Genomic DNA, 14,933 nt, shown 5'->3' with positions numbered 1-14,933 from the left:
TCCTCACTGCTTAGATTTCCAGACTGTTCAGCGCTATTATTAACTCTTCCTGGGCTAGACATTAAAAATGGTTATGGAGTTTGCAGAAAACACTGTAGGCTCCATTTACTGTGATGGCTGAAGTCTATCTCAGAATTCCTTTGATTCTGCATTTCACTTTTTTTTCTTCAGACACACCTACCGACACTTGCCTTGCAGTATTCCTTATTTAAACCCACAGAGAGCCGAGTTCAAGGAGCCAAGCTGGCACCATGCAAGTCAAAAAACCAACGTGGGGGAACACTCCTCAGTCAGTTGAACTGCCTGAATTAGTGAGGACGCTCAGGAGCATCCCATATGGAAGGCAAGACTGCAGCACCACTAACTTAGATGGAGCTTGTCTTAAAATAGTACTGTTACCTTACACAGATAATCCAGGCTTTTTTTTTTTTTTTCCAAAGCCTGCTTTGGGCATAGGTAGCTTCAAAAGATGGTGTCAAATCAAGCAAGTCACTGTCAATACCCAGCCAAAACAAGCCATCTCAGTTTGGTTTTTTTTTTTACTTTTTTCTTAAAATGTGTAAAACTCTTCAAAAATCTAAAATACACAGCAGCAGCATCAGATGTAATCAGCCTATGTAGCAGGATGGTGAGGAAAACCATGGGAACCCTGGGAACTACCAACCTGTCAGCCTCACCTCTGTGCCTGGGAAGATCATGGAGCAGATCCTTCTGGATGCCATGCTCGGGGCACATGGAGGACAGGGGGATGATTCAGGACAGCCAACATGGCTTTACTAGGGGCAAGTCCTGCCTGACTAACCTAGTGGCCTTCTATGATGAAGTGACTAGGTCAGTAGACAAAGGGCGACCTATGGATGTGATCTACCTGGACTTCTGTAAGGTCTTTGACACGGTTCCTCACAACATCCTGCTTGCCAAATTGGAGGGATACGGATTTGATGGGTGGACGGTTCGGTGGATAAGGAATTGGCTGAATGGTCGCACCCAGAGGGTGGTACTCAATGGCTTTAAGTCCAGATGGAGAGCAGTGACTAGTGGTGTCCCTCAAGGGTCCGTGCTGGGACCAGTACTGTTTAACATTTTTATCAAAGACATAGACAGAGGGATTGAGAGCACCATCAGCAAGTTTGCAGATGACACCAAGCTGTGTGGTGTTGCCGATACACCAGAGGGACGGGATGTCATTCAGAGGGACCTGGACAGGCTGGAGAGGTGGGCCCAGTTGAACCTCATGAGGTTCAACAAAAGCAAGCGCAGGGTCCTGCACCTGGGAAGAAACAATCCTCAGTATAAATACAGACTGGGGGATGAGGTATTAGAAAGCAGCCCTGAGGAAAGGGACTTGGGGCTGCTGATGGACGAGAAGCTGGACATGAGCAGGCAATGTGCTCTCGCAGCCCAGAAGGCCAATCACATCCTGGGCTGCATCAAAAGAAGTGTTGCCAGCAGATCCAGAGAGGTGATTCTGCCACTTCACTCTGCTCTGGTGAGACCTCACCTGGAGTACTGTGTGCAGGTCTGGAGCCATCAATATAGAAAGGACATGGACCTGATGGAGCGGGTCCAGAGGAGGGCCACCAAAATGATCAGGGGGCTGGAGCACCTCTCCTATGAGGACAGACTGAGGGAGCTGGGGTTGTTTAGCTTGGAGAAAAGGAGGCTCCAGGGAGACCTCATAGCGGCCTTCCAGTACCTGAGGGGGGCCTACAGGAAGGCTGGGGAGGGTCTGTTTACAAAGGCCTGCAGCGACAGGACAAGGGGCAATGGTTTTAATTTGGAGAAGGGGAGATTTAGATTGGATATTAGGAACAAGTTCTTTACCATGAGGGTGGTGGAACACTGGAACAGGTTGCCCAGGGAGGTGGTCGAGGCCCCTTCCCTTGAGATATTCAAGGTGAAGCTCGACGAGGCCCTGGGCAACCTGGTCTAGTTGGGGGTGTCCCTGCTGACTGCGGGGAGGTCAGACTAGATGACCTTTGGAGGTCCCTTCCAGCCTGGACCAATCTATGAATCTATGAAAAGGAGACGAGAACAAGGTTTTTTTTTCCAATTGTTTCAGGTTTCAAGAATGCTCAGTAAACTGCTTCACTAAAAACTACCAACTGCTGGGGGGGGAGGGAAAATGTGATTCTGCAAGACATCAGGTTCCTCCTAAGGTGCTGAACCCTTTTTGCCACCTAGCAGTTTAGATAGGGCAAATACACCAGCATCCAGACCAAACTCAAACACATATGTAGTGTTTTGTATCACACACAGAATCACAGAATGGTTTGGGTTGGAGACCTTAAAGATCATCTAGTTCCAACCCCCCCACCACAGGGCTGTGGGCAGGGAGGAATGATTAAAGAATGGTAAAATGAGAAAACAAGCAGCTGTAGAAGAAAACCACTGATGCATTACAAACAGCTAGAGAAAACGGGGAGTTCTTCAATAATCATTTTCTAGACAAAGCAGTAAAGCAAAGAAAGAGGTGGAGAACCTTACAAAAATACCAAAAAATTACTGGGTTACACGAACTGCAGAGGGGGGAAATGAAGCTTTTCAGAAATGCTTCTGTTGGTTTAAGCAGTGTATCGGCCATCAGCAATGAGCAGTTTTAAAACACGGGCTGCAGGTTTGCTTTGGGGAGCTTCCTTAAACGAGCCCATGTGCAGACCATGCACAACACCAAAGAATCTAGTTTCTCATTACTGGGACTTGACTAACCTACACTGACCCACTTTGCTTTTGCTTTGATTTCAAGGCAAAAACACCACCCTTTTACCCAGGCAACCCCTAAATCTCATTATTAACTTCCACATCCTTGTACCTCCCACCCTTGGGCGCAAACTTGAAAGAATAAATTAAAGTTGAACACAAACAAAAAGGTAAATTTAAGCAGCAGCACCATAGAGAAAGCCTGTCATTCTTTGCACTGTTTAACATAACAAAACATCTGAAGAAGCTCAGAAAGGAAGGGGAGAGGCCAGTTTTCATTCCCAAACGCAAAAGATGCTGAGCAGCCCTTGTGTTCACGATAAAATTGGATCATGTCAGTCTAGCAGCCTAACAAAACACTTCTTTTCAAATGCCCTTGTGTAAATTCAGTCTAGCTTCAACTTTTTCTTCTTCTTCAAGTACAATACACAAGAGAAACTTGCTGCTATCAGCATGGGAAAAAATAGATTTTATTCTTGTGAAATAAATCTACCCTACAACATCCACTAGTAGTAACACATCCTTCTTAAAGACAACGACAGTATTTAGGCACCTGTTATCCCAGGTAACAGACCTCAAATCATTATAACATAATTCTGGAAATTTATGTCTAAAAATCAAGAAAGAACGTGCAAAGTAAGAGTTAGATGAGATTGCTCTCAGTGAAATACTGCTTGCTGCAATATGTATGTTAACCCTAGTCTAATAGCAACTTGGTAATGATAACTGACATAACTGGCTCCCCCAGCTGCCTACCCAACCTTCTGGTAGATTCCTGTCTGTGTACAGAAGTGACTGAAATTAGGGTTTGCTTTCTTAATAATCTAGACTGTAATTTGCAGGTGTTTCTTCCTAAGCAGCTGAGAAATCTCTGCAGCACAACCTCAAACCACCACAGCCGTCACACAGCAAGTCACTCCTGCTCCTGATCCACAGCCGCTGAAATAAATTGAGAAGAGTTGCACAGTTAAACAAGTTATTATCTTTATATAAATATTCTATTCGTTCAGAGGTTTACGCGCCCTAGAGAATGATGCCTCCACTCCTGAGCAGCTCATCTGGGTTACCTCTGGCCAGACCAGAAGCTTCCACCCCAGGCTGAACATCCACATGAAAGAGCATGAACCTCAAGCTTCAACATCCCTTCACTACCATCCAGCTCCCAGGCCTGTGGAACCCACCCCATAAACACACTGGATTCTCCCAGCACTGGTCAATTTACTTTTTTAAGAAAGGTATCGATTTTGTCTTTCCATGTTCCTTTCATTACAAGCACACTGTAAGTCTGAAACACTCACTGACTTCAAATTTTAAGCTTTTTTAAAAAAAAAATTTCCAATAGGTTCTGCAAATGTGTGCTGGAAAAATACTGCTATTTTCTTACCATCAGCCTAAGCACAAGGAAACCTGGCTCAAGAATTAAAAATCAGCTCTTGGCTACTAAATTTTTTTTTAAATCAGGGCAGACAGAACACTTTCTCAGAGCAAGCCTTCTTAGTTTGAATGTATTTCATTTGTCCAACAATCAGCTTACACAGTCCTGAAACTACAAGTGGGAATTACCAAAATGAGGAAAATCAAATACAAACTGATCCATATGGATCAATTTCATTTAGAAAACAGCAAAGTATTGGAAATTTAATACTAAGCATCTGCATATATATACACACACACACATAAAAAAAAAGTTCTATATCCTATTTGTACATATCCAGTATATACAACAAGGAAAGCGAACTTTCCTTTAATATAACAAGTAACAGATTATAGCCTTCTACTTGCAGTCCTAAGTTTTCCACAACACTACAGCCTGCCAGTTATAGCTGTTGGTCAGGAATTTGGGCTGAAATGCTTGCTTTTAAACATCCCACAGGCCATAAGTCTCTGGAAAAAATGACCGATGAAAAATATTACAGGAAAAAAAGGTATTAAATCTTAAGTAACACAGAGATGATGAATAAACAGCTTTTCACTCTCATATCACAGGTGCCAGAGAACGTCAGAGGTTTGTTTGGTGTCAAGCCTGAAAGACACATCATCAGGCACAAATCCATTAATACTCCCACTTTCTTCTTTCAGCTTAGAAACATTTCTTCCCTGGCTGCTGAAGAGAATCCCCCATTTTTGGGGGGCACCTTCCTACCTCTATATGAAGTTCTTCATTGCCTACATGCATGTGTCTCACCAAAGAGCTCTAGAAGCCACTTTTCTGAACTTCAAGTCTAGGTATCGGACAAAAAAGCCAAACCACAGTATGGAATGAATGGAAAACAGTCTAGAAATAAGGATCCCAGCTTGACACATCACCAAAGCATACTGGAACGTGCAAACTCATTGTGGCATTGCTCTAACGTTAACATAACACACACTGATTGGTGAGGCTCCAGAATGAAGTATATTCTCACCTCCACGGAAATCCTCTCCCCCCAGAGACCCATGCCTCTCCCAGCAGCAGCAGAGAGCACATGGGCTGTGGTTATTTACACAAACAGCTTGGTTACCTGTGCGGAGTTCGCTTTTCACCAGCTGGAGAAGGAATACAATAAGCAAGGCATTCCATTTGAGGAAATACTCACTCTAACTTCAAGACAATGAACGCATCCTCGAAAACCAACCAAGACTCCCAGCAGGAAATCTTAGTAGAAAGTTTCCCAACATCCAGCAAATGAGGAAAACCTGCTCTGGCAGGGGGTTGGACTAGATCATCTCCAGAGGTCCCTTCCAACCCCATATCATTCTGTGATCCCTCTAGGCAAGGCCATAAGGTACAACAATGTAAGTCGCATTTAGAATGGCATCTCTGCCAGTGGCCACGACTACTTCAGTCACAAATACCCAACTTAGTACAGATTAAAAAAAAAAAAAAAAATCTTTAAAAAAACCACACACCCCCTCCCTCAGAGCATGAGACCTCTCAGTCTCAAATCTCATGCTTCTGGTCCTGCGACCGACAGGACTGCTGAAGGATAATGCACTTTCACATCCCCTGAGACACTCTTGAAAGCTTCCATCGCAGCGACACAAACTGTTAACGCAAAACCAAGCTCCGCAAAATAACACAGGTCTATTCACCTCTGTGGCAATCTCCGCACTCAGGAAAGCCACCAACCTCAGTATAACTTTCTTTTATTAGGAATTACGCTACGAGGCCATCAACTAACTTCATAAAGGCTGAAACAGTTTTAAGAAGATAACCATCTTTAGTTTATCAACCTGCTCAGCTTCACTGGTACCACCAGCATTACGTATTCTGAGAGGTTGCAGCTTTTCAAGCCTATAAGCAGCAGCTCCAACACTTAACATTACCACACTTATCTTTCCCAAGCAGCCTGGTGAAATCAATATACTGGTTAATTTAATTACAGCTATTCAACACCCAGTAAGTGGCAGCAAAATTCTAAAGCGTCACATTAGTTTCATGCTGTCGCTTCTGCTCCCAGATCTCCAAAGCAGTCAGTGCAAATATGTGAGTTATCCGCTTGAAAGAAGGACAAAAGCAGAGATGGAAGAGAAATAATGCTTTTGAAGCCTCTACCATCGCGCCCTTTGTACCGCCACAAGGCATCTTCAGAGAGTGTTAGCATTCATTCTTACATGGGGTCTGCTGGTGCTGCTGCCATTCAGGGAGAAAATAAAAAAAAAAAAAAAAATCAATTCATCAGGCACATCTCATTAAACGCACTTCAGCCTTTACTCACTCCCTGCTTTCACAGTTGAATACAATTTTAGTACTGTGCACTAAGTTACAAGAGGAATAACTAAAGGCCCTTCCCCTGCAAGAAAAGTAGGAGCCTCTGTGATATTTCAGCATATATAGTTTCAGGTAAGAATTAGTCATCAAGCAATCGTGTTTCGCTACAGCTCAGAACAGCTACGAACCAAGATACATTTGGAATTTGTCTCATTAATTCAGCTTTTCCAGTATCCAAACACAACTCTGAATAGCAGAAACGGAGGAAAACAACCACAAGTCTTCCCCAAATGCTTCATCTTTTACACCAATGTACGGTACACAGCTCGCTCTCGGGGAAAATGTACAGGGATTTTTCACGCCTGTGAGCATGATTCTTATCTCTTGTACTTCCCTCTGCCCAGCCAGTTTTTAGGAGCAGTTTCAGTCCCTGTCTTCCTCCCAGTACCCTTCTTGCTGGCTTGCCTTTTTTTTTTTTTTTTGCTTGCCAGCCCTTCTTTCTGGCTTTTCTCATGCATGCAGGGAGCTCTCTGCCTCCATTTCCTCTCCCTTGTTCCCATTCTGTCCACACACTGGAGGGAGAAAAGGAGCACATATTCAAAGAGGCCAAACAATCAACAGTGATAAATAAGATGCTGCCAAACAGAACACAGGTGTAATATCAGTGCAGTTAGGAATGCTGTTTTGGGATTATTCCCCCCCTCCATCTCAGTCTCAGAGGTCAGATTTCTTCCAAGTCCCTGACACATGAATGTTACAAGAGCCACAAGCATTTATCACTAGACAGACCTTGGCCTCCGGGGAGCTGAAACGGCTGGTTCCTCCCAGGGCTGAGCCCAGAAGAGCCAAGCAAGGAAGCCAAGCCCACGTGTGTCCTCCTGAGCAGAAGCAAATGGCTTTCTCAGCGTAGGATTCAGCCGGAACGCCCAGCATTTTTAAATCCCAACACACGAGCTTGTGTGATAAAGCAGGACGCAGAAATCAACCACCCATCTCAACAACGGTGAGTGGATCAATACGCACAAGGACTGAAGTATTTCTCGGACTTCCCTCTTCAGGGCAGTCACACAGAATCAATCATTTCAAAGCAATCCTAACCCGGGGTTAGATGCTGCTCCGCTGGCACTGCTCCCGATGGCCTTCCACAGGCTGTTTCAAACCTCTAGAAGCGTATTCTCCTGCAGGTTTGCATTACAAGTATTGCAGAAAGTTTATATGACTATACGCACCTCTGAAGCGGCGGCTATCCACACGCTATTTGAACTCTGCAAATTAAAAGCGAGGTAATAGAATGGAAAAGGGCAGAGGAACCCCAAATGCAGCCTGTTCTCATAAACCTCAAAACCAATATTGACACGAACCGTAGTGCTTGGTAAATCAAACGGACAAGCATCCAAGCACACTGAAAAGCTCCAAAATGAAAACAGATTGCTCAGCTCCACCATGCGAGCGACTTGTCACAACCTGCCGCAGCTTGCAAGCACCCAGATGTTGCTGTACACCCCCCTCAAAACACCTCCCAAACAGCCTGCCAGCCTCAATCCCCCTCCTTCTCCACAGCCAACCTGAGTCACCTCCACCCGCAACACTAAAAACCCATCTAATAAACACTAATCACCGACTATCGTTAGACTGAAGGGCTTTACAGGGCAAGGTAATAAAATAATTGTCCTAAAAACAACACTTCCAATTAAGCGGAATATATCAGAATATTTCCAGGCCATCATCAGCAATTCCGTGCTGTTACAGTGCAGGGCATCTGCCGAGATTAGAAGCCTTCTTTCCATCCAGCAGTGTGCACCTACAGCAACCTTGAATTTTGAGTCCCTTTTGAATGGCAAAATGAAGCATTAACACGCAGGGGTTTGCACTTCTGCAAAGACAGGCGTGGGGACCAGAGCAACACAATACTTGGTTTTGCATACAATGTTCAAAAAGCTACCATTTTTCAGTCAAGCACTTAAAAAAAGCTAGAGAACAAAGATTTAAGAACAACAGAACCAGATTCTGAACTGTAGCTCATGTACCACATTGACACCTAGGGTCCTCAAACACCTCTCTGCTCTCCAGTGGACATCACACCTCATTCATCCTCCTGCACCTACACAGGCTCTTTCTTTGCTGTTATTTTTTCTGTCCTAAAGAGGCACCATGTACGAGCACCTCCCGGTTACCCATCTCACATGGGAATTTACCTTGGGTGCTACTAACAAAGCACTAGTTCACTGTGGTGGTGCAGGTAGCAATGCTGTCAAAGACAGGCGTGGGTAGGCTTTTAATAAGGCCCTGAAGCATTTCAGGATTCACAAGACCGAAATACCCCAACCTTTCAATAATTTGAACATCCAGCTCATGTCAGCACACTGATTTTCAGCTCCCTTTTACAACGAGGACAACTAACCAGGTGGCAGACAAAGGAACAAGATTTCCAGTCACTACAAACGCAGCGCAAGCACCATAAAGCACTTCTGATGTGAACTCTTGTTGCTTCCTCCCCAAAATAATGCCATTAAGAAAGCTGGCCCACACTGTAAAATTAAGACACCACCAGATGGACTGCTGCATTAAGTAGGAGATGTTCGGTCTCCATTTGAATTTCACAAAGCTGAGCGTGGTCTACAATTTACCAGGGCTCTGCTCAGCCCTGGCGAGGTCACACTAGAGTACTGGGTCCGGCACTGGGCTCCCCAGTACAAGAGACACAGAGCTACTGGAAACAGTCCAGCAAAGGGCCACAAAGGTGATTAGAGGCACTGGAGCATCTGTCCCATGAGGAGAGGCTGAGAAAGCTGGGGCTGTTGTTTGGAGAAGAGGAGGCGCAGAGATCTCATCGATGTATGTAATTATCTGAAGGTGTGTGCAAAGAGGACAGACAGGGTCTTCTCAGTCGTGCCTGGTGACAGGACCAGAAGCAAGAGGCAAACTGAAACATTAGAGGGTCTGTCTGAACATCAGGAAAAACTCTTCTGCTGTGACCGAGCACTGGCACAGGCTGCCCACAGAGGAGCCTCCATTCTTGGAGATGTTCAAAAGCTTCTGGACATGATATTGGACAGCCAGCTCTAGGTGGCTCTGCAGAGGGTTGGACCAGATGATCTCCAGAGGTCCCTGCCAACTTCAAGCACTCCGAGAGTCAGCGGTACAATTTAAAAAAAAAAACAAACCACCCTCTGCTATAACAGATTTTGCATCAATTTTGCATCTTACAACCAGACAACTCATTTTAGTTAGCTGCATGCTAGCCTCAAATGAAATTCCAGAACACGTAAGAAAAATTCACCTGTTAAATTAATTTAGCTCTGTAATTAAGCAAGTGCAAATATAAACCCAACAGAAGACAGCATTCACTATGATTACTCAGAAAAAACTAGGCCAAAGAATACTAAGTTCACAAACTCAATGCAAACATTGTAGGACTTCTGACGTCAAGATTCTCCTGCAATTCTAATTTAGCCCTCCCGTCTGTACGCGTTATGACAGCCCTCAGTTACGGGATAATATCGTATTTTTTCCCCCAGGACTAAAGTCTTATTTAGCATCCAGGCTAGGCCTGTCTCTAAAAAGAACCAGAGCCAGGTGACGAGGAGCACTGTCCACAAGACCAATTCCACAGCTGAAAGGTATGCAGTCCACAAAAATAAAAAAAAAAACCCTTTGCAAGAACAGAAAGGATTGTCCTCGCTGCTTAAGCACCTTGGTGCTGCTGTGAACAATTAGGTTGGATCTCATGAATGCTGCAAAAGAACTGCCTGCAACACAAGAAAAACTGCTTAAGCCAACTTTTCACAGGCAGCTTTTGATTCTGGTCCTCATAGGCAGAGGGTATAACCTGAGGATTCCTGCGAGGCTGAGCTGCAGAACGGCCAGGAACTCACAGCTGAAGGTCTAAGAGATACACCATGAATGCATTAAGTGCTAAATAATGCTATGTATTTTAAATAGATCAGATCAAATTCTTAATTATTAAAACTAGCTACCTAATATTAATGGAATATTTCTACTCTTATTCTCTAAACCTTAGCCCACTACAAGGATACGTGTGCCTTTATATCACAGGATCCTGTGAAAAGCAGATCGATGGAGCACTTCGTTAAGCAAACACCATATTCTGATTTCACTGGCAAATCTAAATGAAAGTCACTAAATCAAGTCCAGCCCTTCTACTGCATAACTCATCTCTAATTTAACATCATCTGCCCTGTGTGTTTAGCATCTCAGGGTGGTTGCTGGAAAACAGCGATATGATGAGGGTGTATCACCATGCCAATGGAGTTAGCCACTCTATAAGACTAACAATACTTTCTTCAGGTTTATGGACAATCTTTTTTGGGTCTGCGCATATGAACCAACTGCAAAAAGCTACGGATCACAGTGCCAAGAGGGTTCAGACACCCCTAGAAAGGGTTGTAGTGCTCTGGATGTCTCTCTCCAGAAAGTAGGACTTCTCTCCCTCCTCCCCATCACCCTGTACCTTGTCCCCGCTCTCACCCAAACACCCCGGGCTCCTGCTGACATTGCTGAATTTGTCTCAACCAAGCCCCCTTGACCAACACCTCTCTCTCTCTTTCTACCTTTATCCCATCTATCACTGAATCCTGCCTGGTGTGAGTGCAATCTGACACATTCAAGTATGTGAAAACCACAATTTTTTTTTTCCCAAAAGCTTATAGTTTGGATGACTGTGAACATTTTCCATGGGAATGGCAAGAGATATCTCTGACAAAGACACCATCTGCCTGCCATATAGCAAGTCCTGCTTTCAGAAAGAACTCTGCAGCTTTTCAAAATAAAAATCCATCTCACACAACAAGACAAGCCAGTTTTCTTCTCTGTAAAGTTCTGAAGATTTCAAAACAGCTCCTAAGGTAGACACATGGTCGGAATCACACAGCCTAACAGTGGAAATCTGGCATAAGCATACAGGAAAGTAGCGAGCAGTTCTCACTATAAACCATAGTATCTGTCCTGCCTCCACACCACAGAAAGAACAGCAGCCACAAATAATCTTAAGCAAGTCACTATTTCATTTACAAGAGCCACAACCGAATTAAAAACACAGGCCATGGTTCTGTAAGACACCAAACTCTGGTTTTGAGGAGAGGAGAACTCTGCAAAGTGCCACTGAACTGGTTCAGCCCCACTGGTGGAGAGACCACGATGGGTTCAGCCCCACAGACCTTACACCAGACCCTTGGATGCTCCAGCTTTGCATGGAGGATGCTCCGTATCACCATCCATGGCTCATTCAACAACTCACAGTCGCACGCTTATGTTTGTTCCAAATCAAGTTTGCGATCTAAAGATGTATGGGGGCGATATTAAGAAATGTGAAAACACACGACAGGCTGCATAACTCTGTGTAACATTCGGGTTTATGAGCACTTCGGAAAGCCTCCGAGTTTTCTGTTCAACCATGGCGAGACAGTAGCAGAGAGTTTGTTTAGAAACAAAAGGTGAAAGAAACTAGCTTCCAGGTTTATATTAGCAGCTTCACAAGCAACATCATTTTCCTATCTGCTGTGAAGGACTATTCTAGCATCCGCTGAACCACGGCTTTTCTCAAAGAAGTTACAGAAGCTGAAACACCTCCCCTTGCTCCATGGAAGTTCTCACACACCAATACGAGCACTTAAAACATACACTTGATTGCATGTAAACACAATTCAGATACTACAAAACGGAACATTTTAAAATAGCTTGTTTTGTTTTCAGAAGCGTGAAGAACTGGAACAAACATGTCTCCCTTTGGACTTTTTTCTGCCATATAAAGTTACCGGAGATTTGACTGCCTGTGTCTAGGTGCCTCATTAAACTCCACCTTACCTACAACAACTAATATTTGTAAAGGATGCCCCTAAGATTAAATCTGCTCATGCCAACAACACAAGGTAGATCCTGAAAGTTCCGCTTACAACAGATTTCTTGGGACCCGAATCCCACAAATTGAAAAAAGTGTCAGTTTATCCAAGCCTCTGGGGTCACAGAACCAGAAAAGATCATTAAGCCTCAGATACTTTTAAGTGCTATAAAACAGCTACAGACAGCTTGAGTAACAAGTGACTCTAGGGACGTTAGCAGAGGCTACAGGCTGCAATTTAACTTAAAAAATAATAACAGCAGATCTTCCCTCCTCAGTTGCTACTTAACGGTGAATAGTTACGCTCGTGGACCGTGGAAGTCAGAGCAAATCCAACTAATACAGATTTCAGGTACTAGACTGAGGGTAGCTCAAACCTCACCATTCAGTATTTCCAAGATTAACTACTTGTTTAGGAACTCAGCAAGCCTGACATTTTTATCCTTTATGTGTAACAGAGCATCTGGCAGCAAACACACGCAATGTAAAAATGATAGCAACAGAACGCTAATCACCAGAGTGAGCCACAAGGGAAAAAATGTTTATAGTGTTATTCGCTCCCGGGGTCCTCTGACTTCAGTCCACTATGTGCTTACAGAGTTCAAATTAACTGGAAATATTTTTAGTTTGTCCATTTGATGCAAATAAAGTCTTGTACTGCTTGTTTTTCAGCTTACAGAGATACAGGAACACTTGCTGAAAAACAAATCACTGGGGATACCAACGTATTTGTTTTGAGACTCCAGTCACTAACTCTAAACAAGAGCCTAAGCAAGCCAAAGCCTACAGAAAACAAATCTTTGTTTAAATCTGAGACTCTCCAAGCACAAAACTACTGCGAAAGCCTTCCGCAGCAGGCCAGATGGGGGACTTCATGAACTGTCTCCAAGTACTTGCGCAGCAATTGTCAGCCTGCCTAGAAATTAAGATTCCTTTCACACACGCACCCAATTATTGCCAGGTCTCCTCTCTGCCCTCTGAATGTCACTTGCCTCGCTAATTAAATCATGGGCCTGAACTCACCTCTTCCAGGGCTTACCCTGCTCCCACGGGCACCATCCCCAGTCGCTTAAACCCAGGGAACCCCTCACCATCAGGGTAAAGCCCTTTTCCTCCCTAAAACCCAAGCCACAAACACAAGAGACTCTTTCCTGAGTCCTCTGACTCCTCCTTTCCCCCCCATGACACCCTGCTCCCCCCAGCCCTACAGAACCCCACACAGATGCCCAGATTCACCCAACCCTGGTCCTGTCACCCCCCATCCTCTCCTGAGCCCCAAGTCCTTCATCTCCCCCCCCACAGCCCTCTCCATCCCCCCCTGCACCCTCAGATCTGCCACCTCAGACCAGTCCCACAGACACCTCCATTGCCTCCTAGACTGCCACAGCCCCCCCAAGTCCTTCAGTCCCACTGACACCTCACCCTGCTCCAGACCCCCACCATCCCCTTCCAGGCCCCTAAACTACCACCCCAGCCCCACAGAACTTCCCTCAGCCCCTTCTGAGGGTCCAGACCCCCAACACCTCCTCAGTCCCACAGATCCCCCCCCAAGCCTCACAGACACCACCCCCCATGCTCTTCCAGACCCCTAAACTGCCACCCCAGCCCCACAGATCCCCCCCATCCTCTTCCAGACCCTGGAACAGCCACCCCCATCCTCCTCCAGACCCCTAAACTGCCACTCCAGCCCCACAGAACTCCCCTCGGGCCCTTCTGAGCACCCAGATCCCCAATACCTCCTCAGACCCCCAGACCCCCCTCACCCTTCCCTGACCGCCCAGACCCCCCCCGGCCCACCCCGCCGCCGGCCCCGGCCCACACTCACCGATCAGCCGGCGCACCTCCTCCTCGCTCAGGTAGAGGCTGAGGCTGGGCCCGGGGCCGGCGGGGGGCCAGTCCGGGGGCCCCGCGGAGTGCGGGCCGGAGCTGGGGCCGGCCTGGCCCTCGGCGCCGGCGGGCAGGAGCAGCAACAGAGGCAAGAGGCGGAGGAGATGGCGGCGCGGGCCCCGCACCCGGCACCACCACGACGGCGGCGGCGGCCGCCCCGCGCCCGCCTCCCCCGGCGCTGAAAGGGGCCGGCCCCGCCGCCGCCGCCCCCCGCCGGGCTGGCGGCCCCGGCGCCCCGGCACCATCGCTCCGCGGGGATGGCGGCAGGCAGGGACGGGACGGGGGGAGGAAGGACGGGACGGGGGGAGGAAGGACGGGACGGGGACCCCCCCGCCCCGCCGGACCCCTCACACGCCGCCTCCGCTCCCCGCCCCACCGCTCATGGCTGCGCGCGCCCGACGCCGCCGCCGCCGCTGGCGCCGCTTCCTCCGCCGCGCCACAGGCCCCGCCCCGCGCACGCGCGACCGCCGGGCCCCGCCTTCCCCCACCGCCGCTGCCGCCTCAGGGTCCCCCTCAGCAGCCCCTTCGGCCCCGACGCGGCGAGAGCGGGCGGTTGCCGCCGCCTCCGCCATCACCACCGCCATCGCCACTGCCTCCGCCCCCGCCCGGCCTCCGGTGCCATTGCCCGGCACCTGGAGGGCCCCTGGGCCCGTCCTGGGGGACGGCTGGAAGGGGGTGGCCACCTCACCCCCCGCCCCAGGTGGCCCGCCGAACTGCCTCCCGCTGGCCTTTGGCTGCCTCCACGTCCCCCTCTGGTGTCACCCCTGCCCTTCCAGCCCCACAGGCTGTCCTGGTCGT

General features: G+C 47.3%; 1 protein-coding gene across 1 annotated transcript in view; it reads right to left on the bottom strand.

The window, feature by feature from the left end:
* The window catches only part of RYK (receptor like tyrosine kinase), a 66,231-nt gene extending 51,851 nt beyond the window's left edge, over window positions 1-14,380 (bottom strand). The window contains exon 1 of the mRNA XM_074153302.1: window positions 14,074-14,380. Within this exon, the coding sequence (XP_074009403.1) occupies window positions 14,074-14,380 (307 nt within the window). The remainder of the gene's footprint in view (window positions 1-14,073) is intronic.
* Between the last annotated feature and the right edge of the window lie 553 nt (window positions 14,381-14,933).

This window comes from Numenius arquata, chromosome 9 (genome assembly GCF_964106895.1).
Source record: "Numenius arquata chromosome 9, bNumArq3.hap1.1, whole genome shotgun sequence".
In the NCBI taxonomy this organism is placed as follows: Eukaryota; Metazoa; Chordata; class Aves; order Charadriiformes; family Scolopacidae; genus Numenius; species Numenius arquata.
The sequence above is the reverse complement of the archived record's forward strand: the minus strand, read 5'-3'. Positions and strand labels throughout refer to the sequence as shown.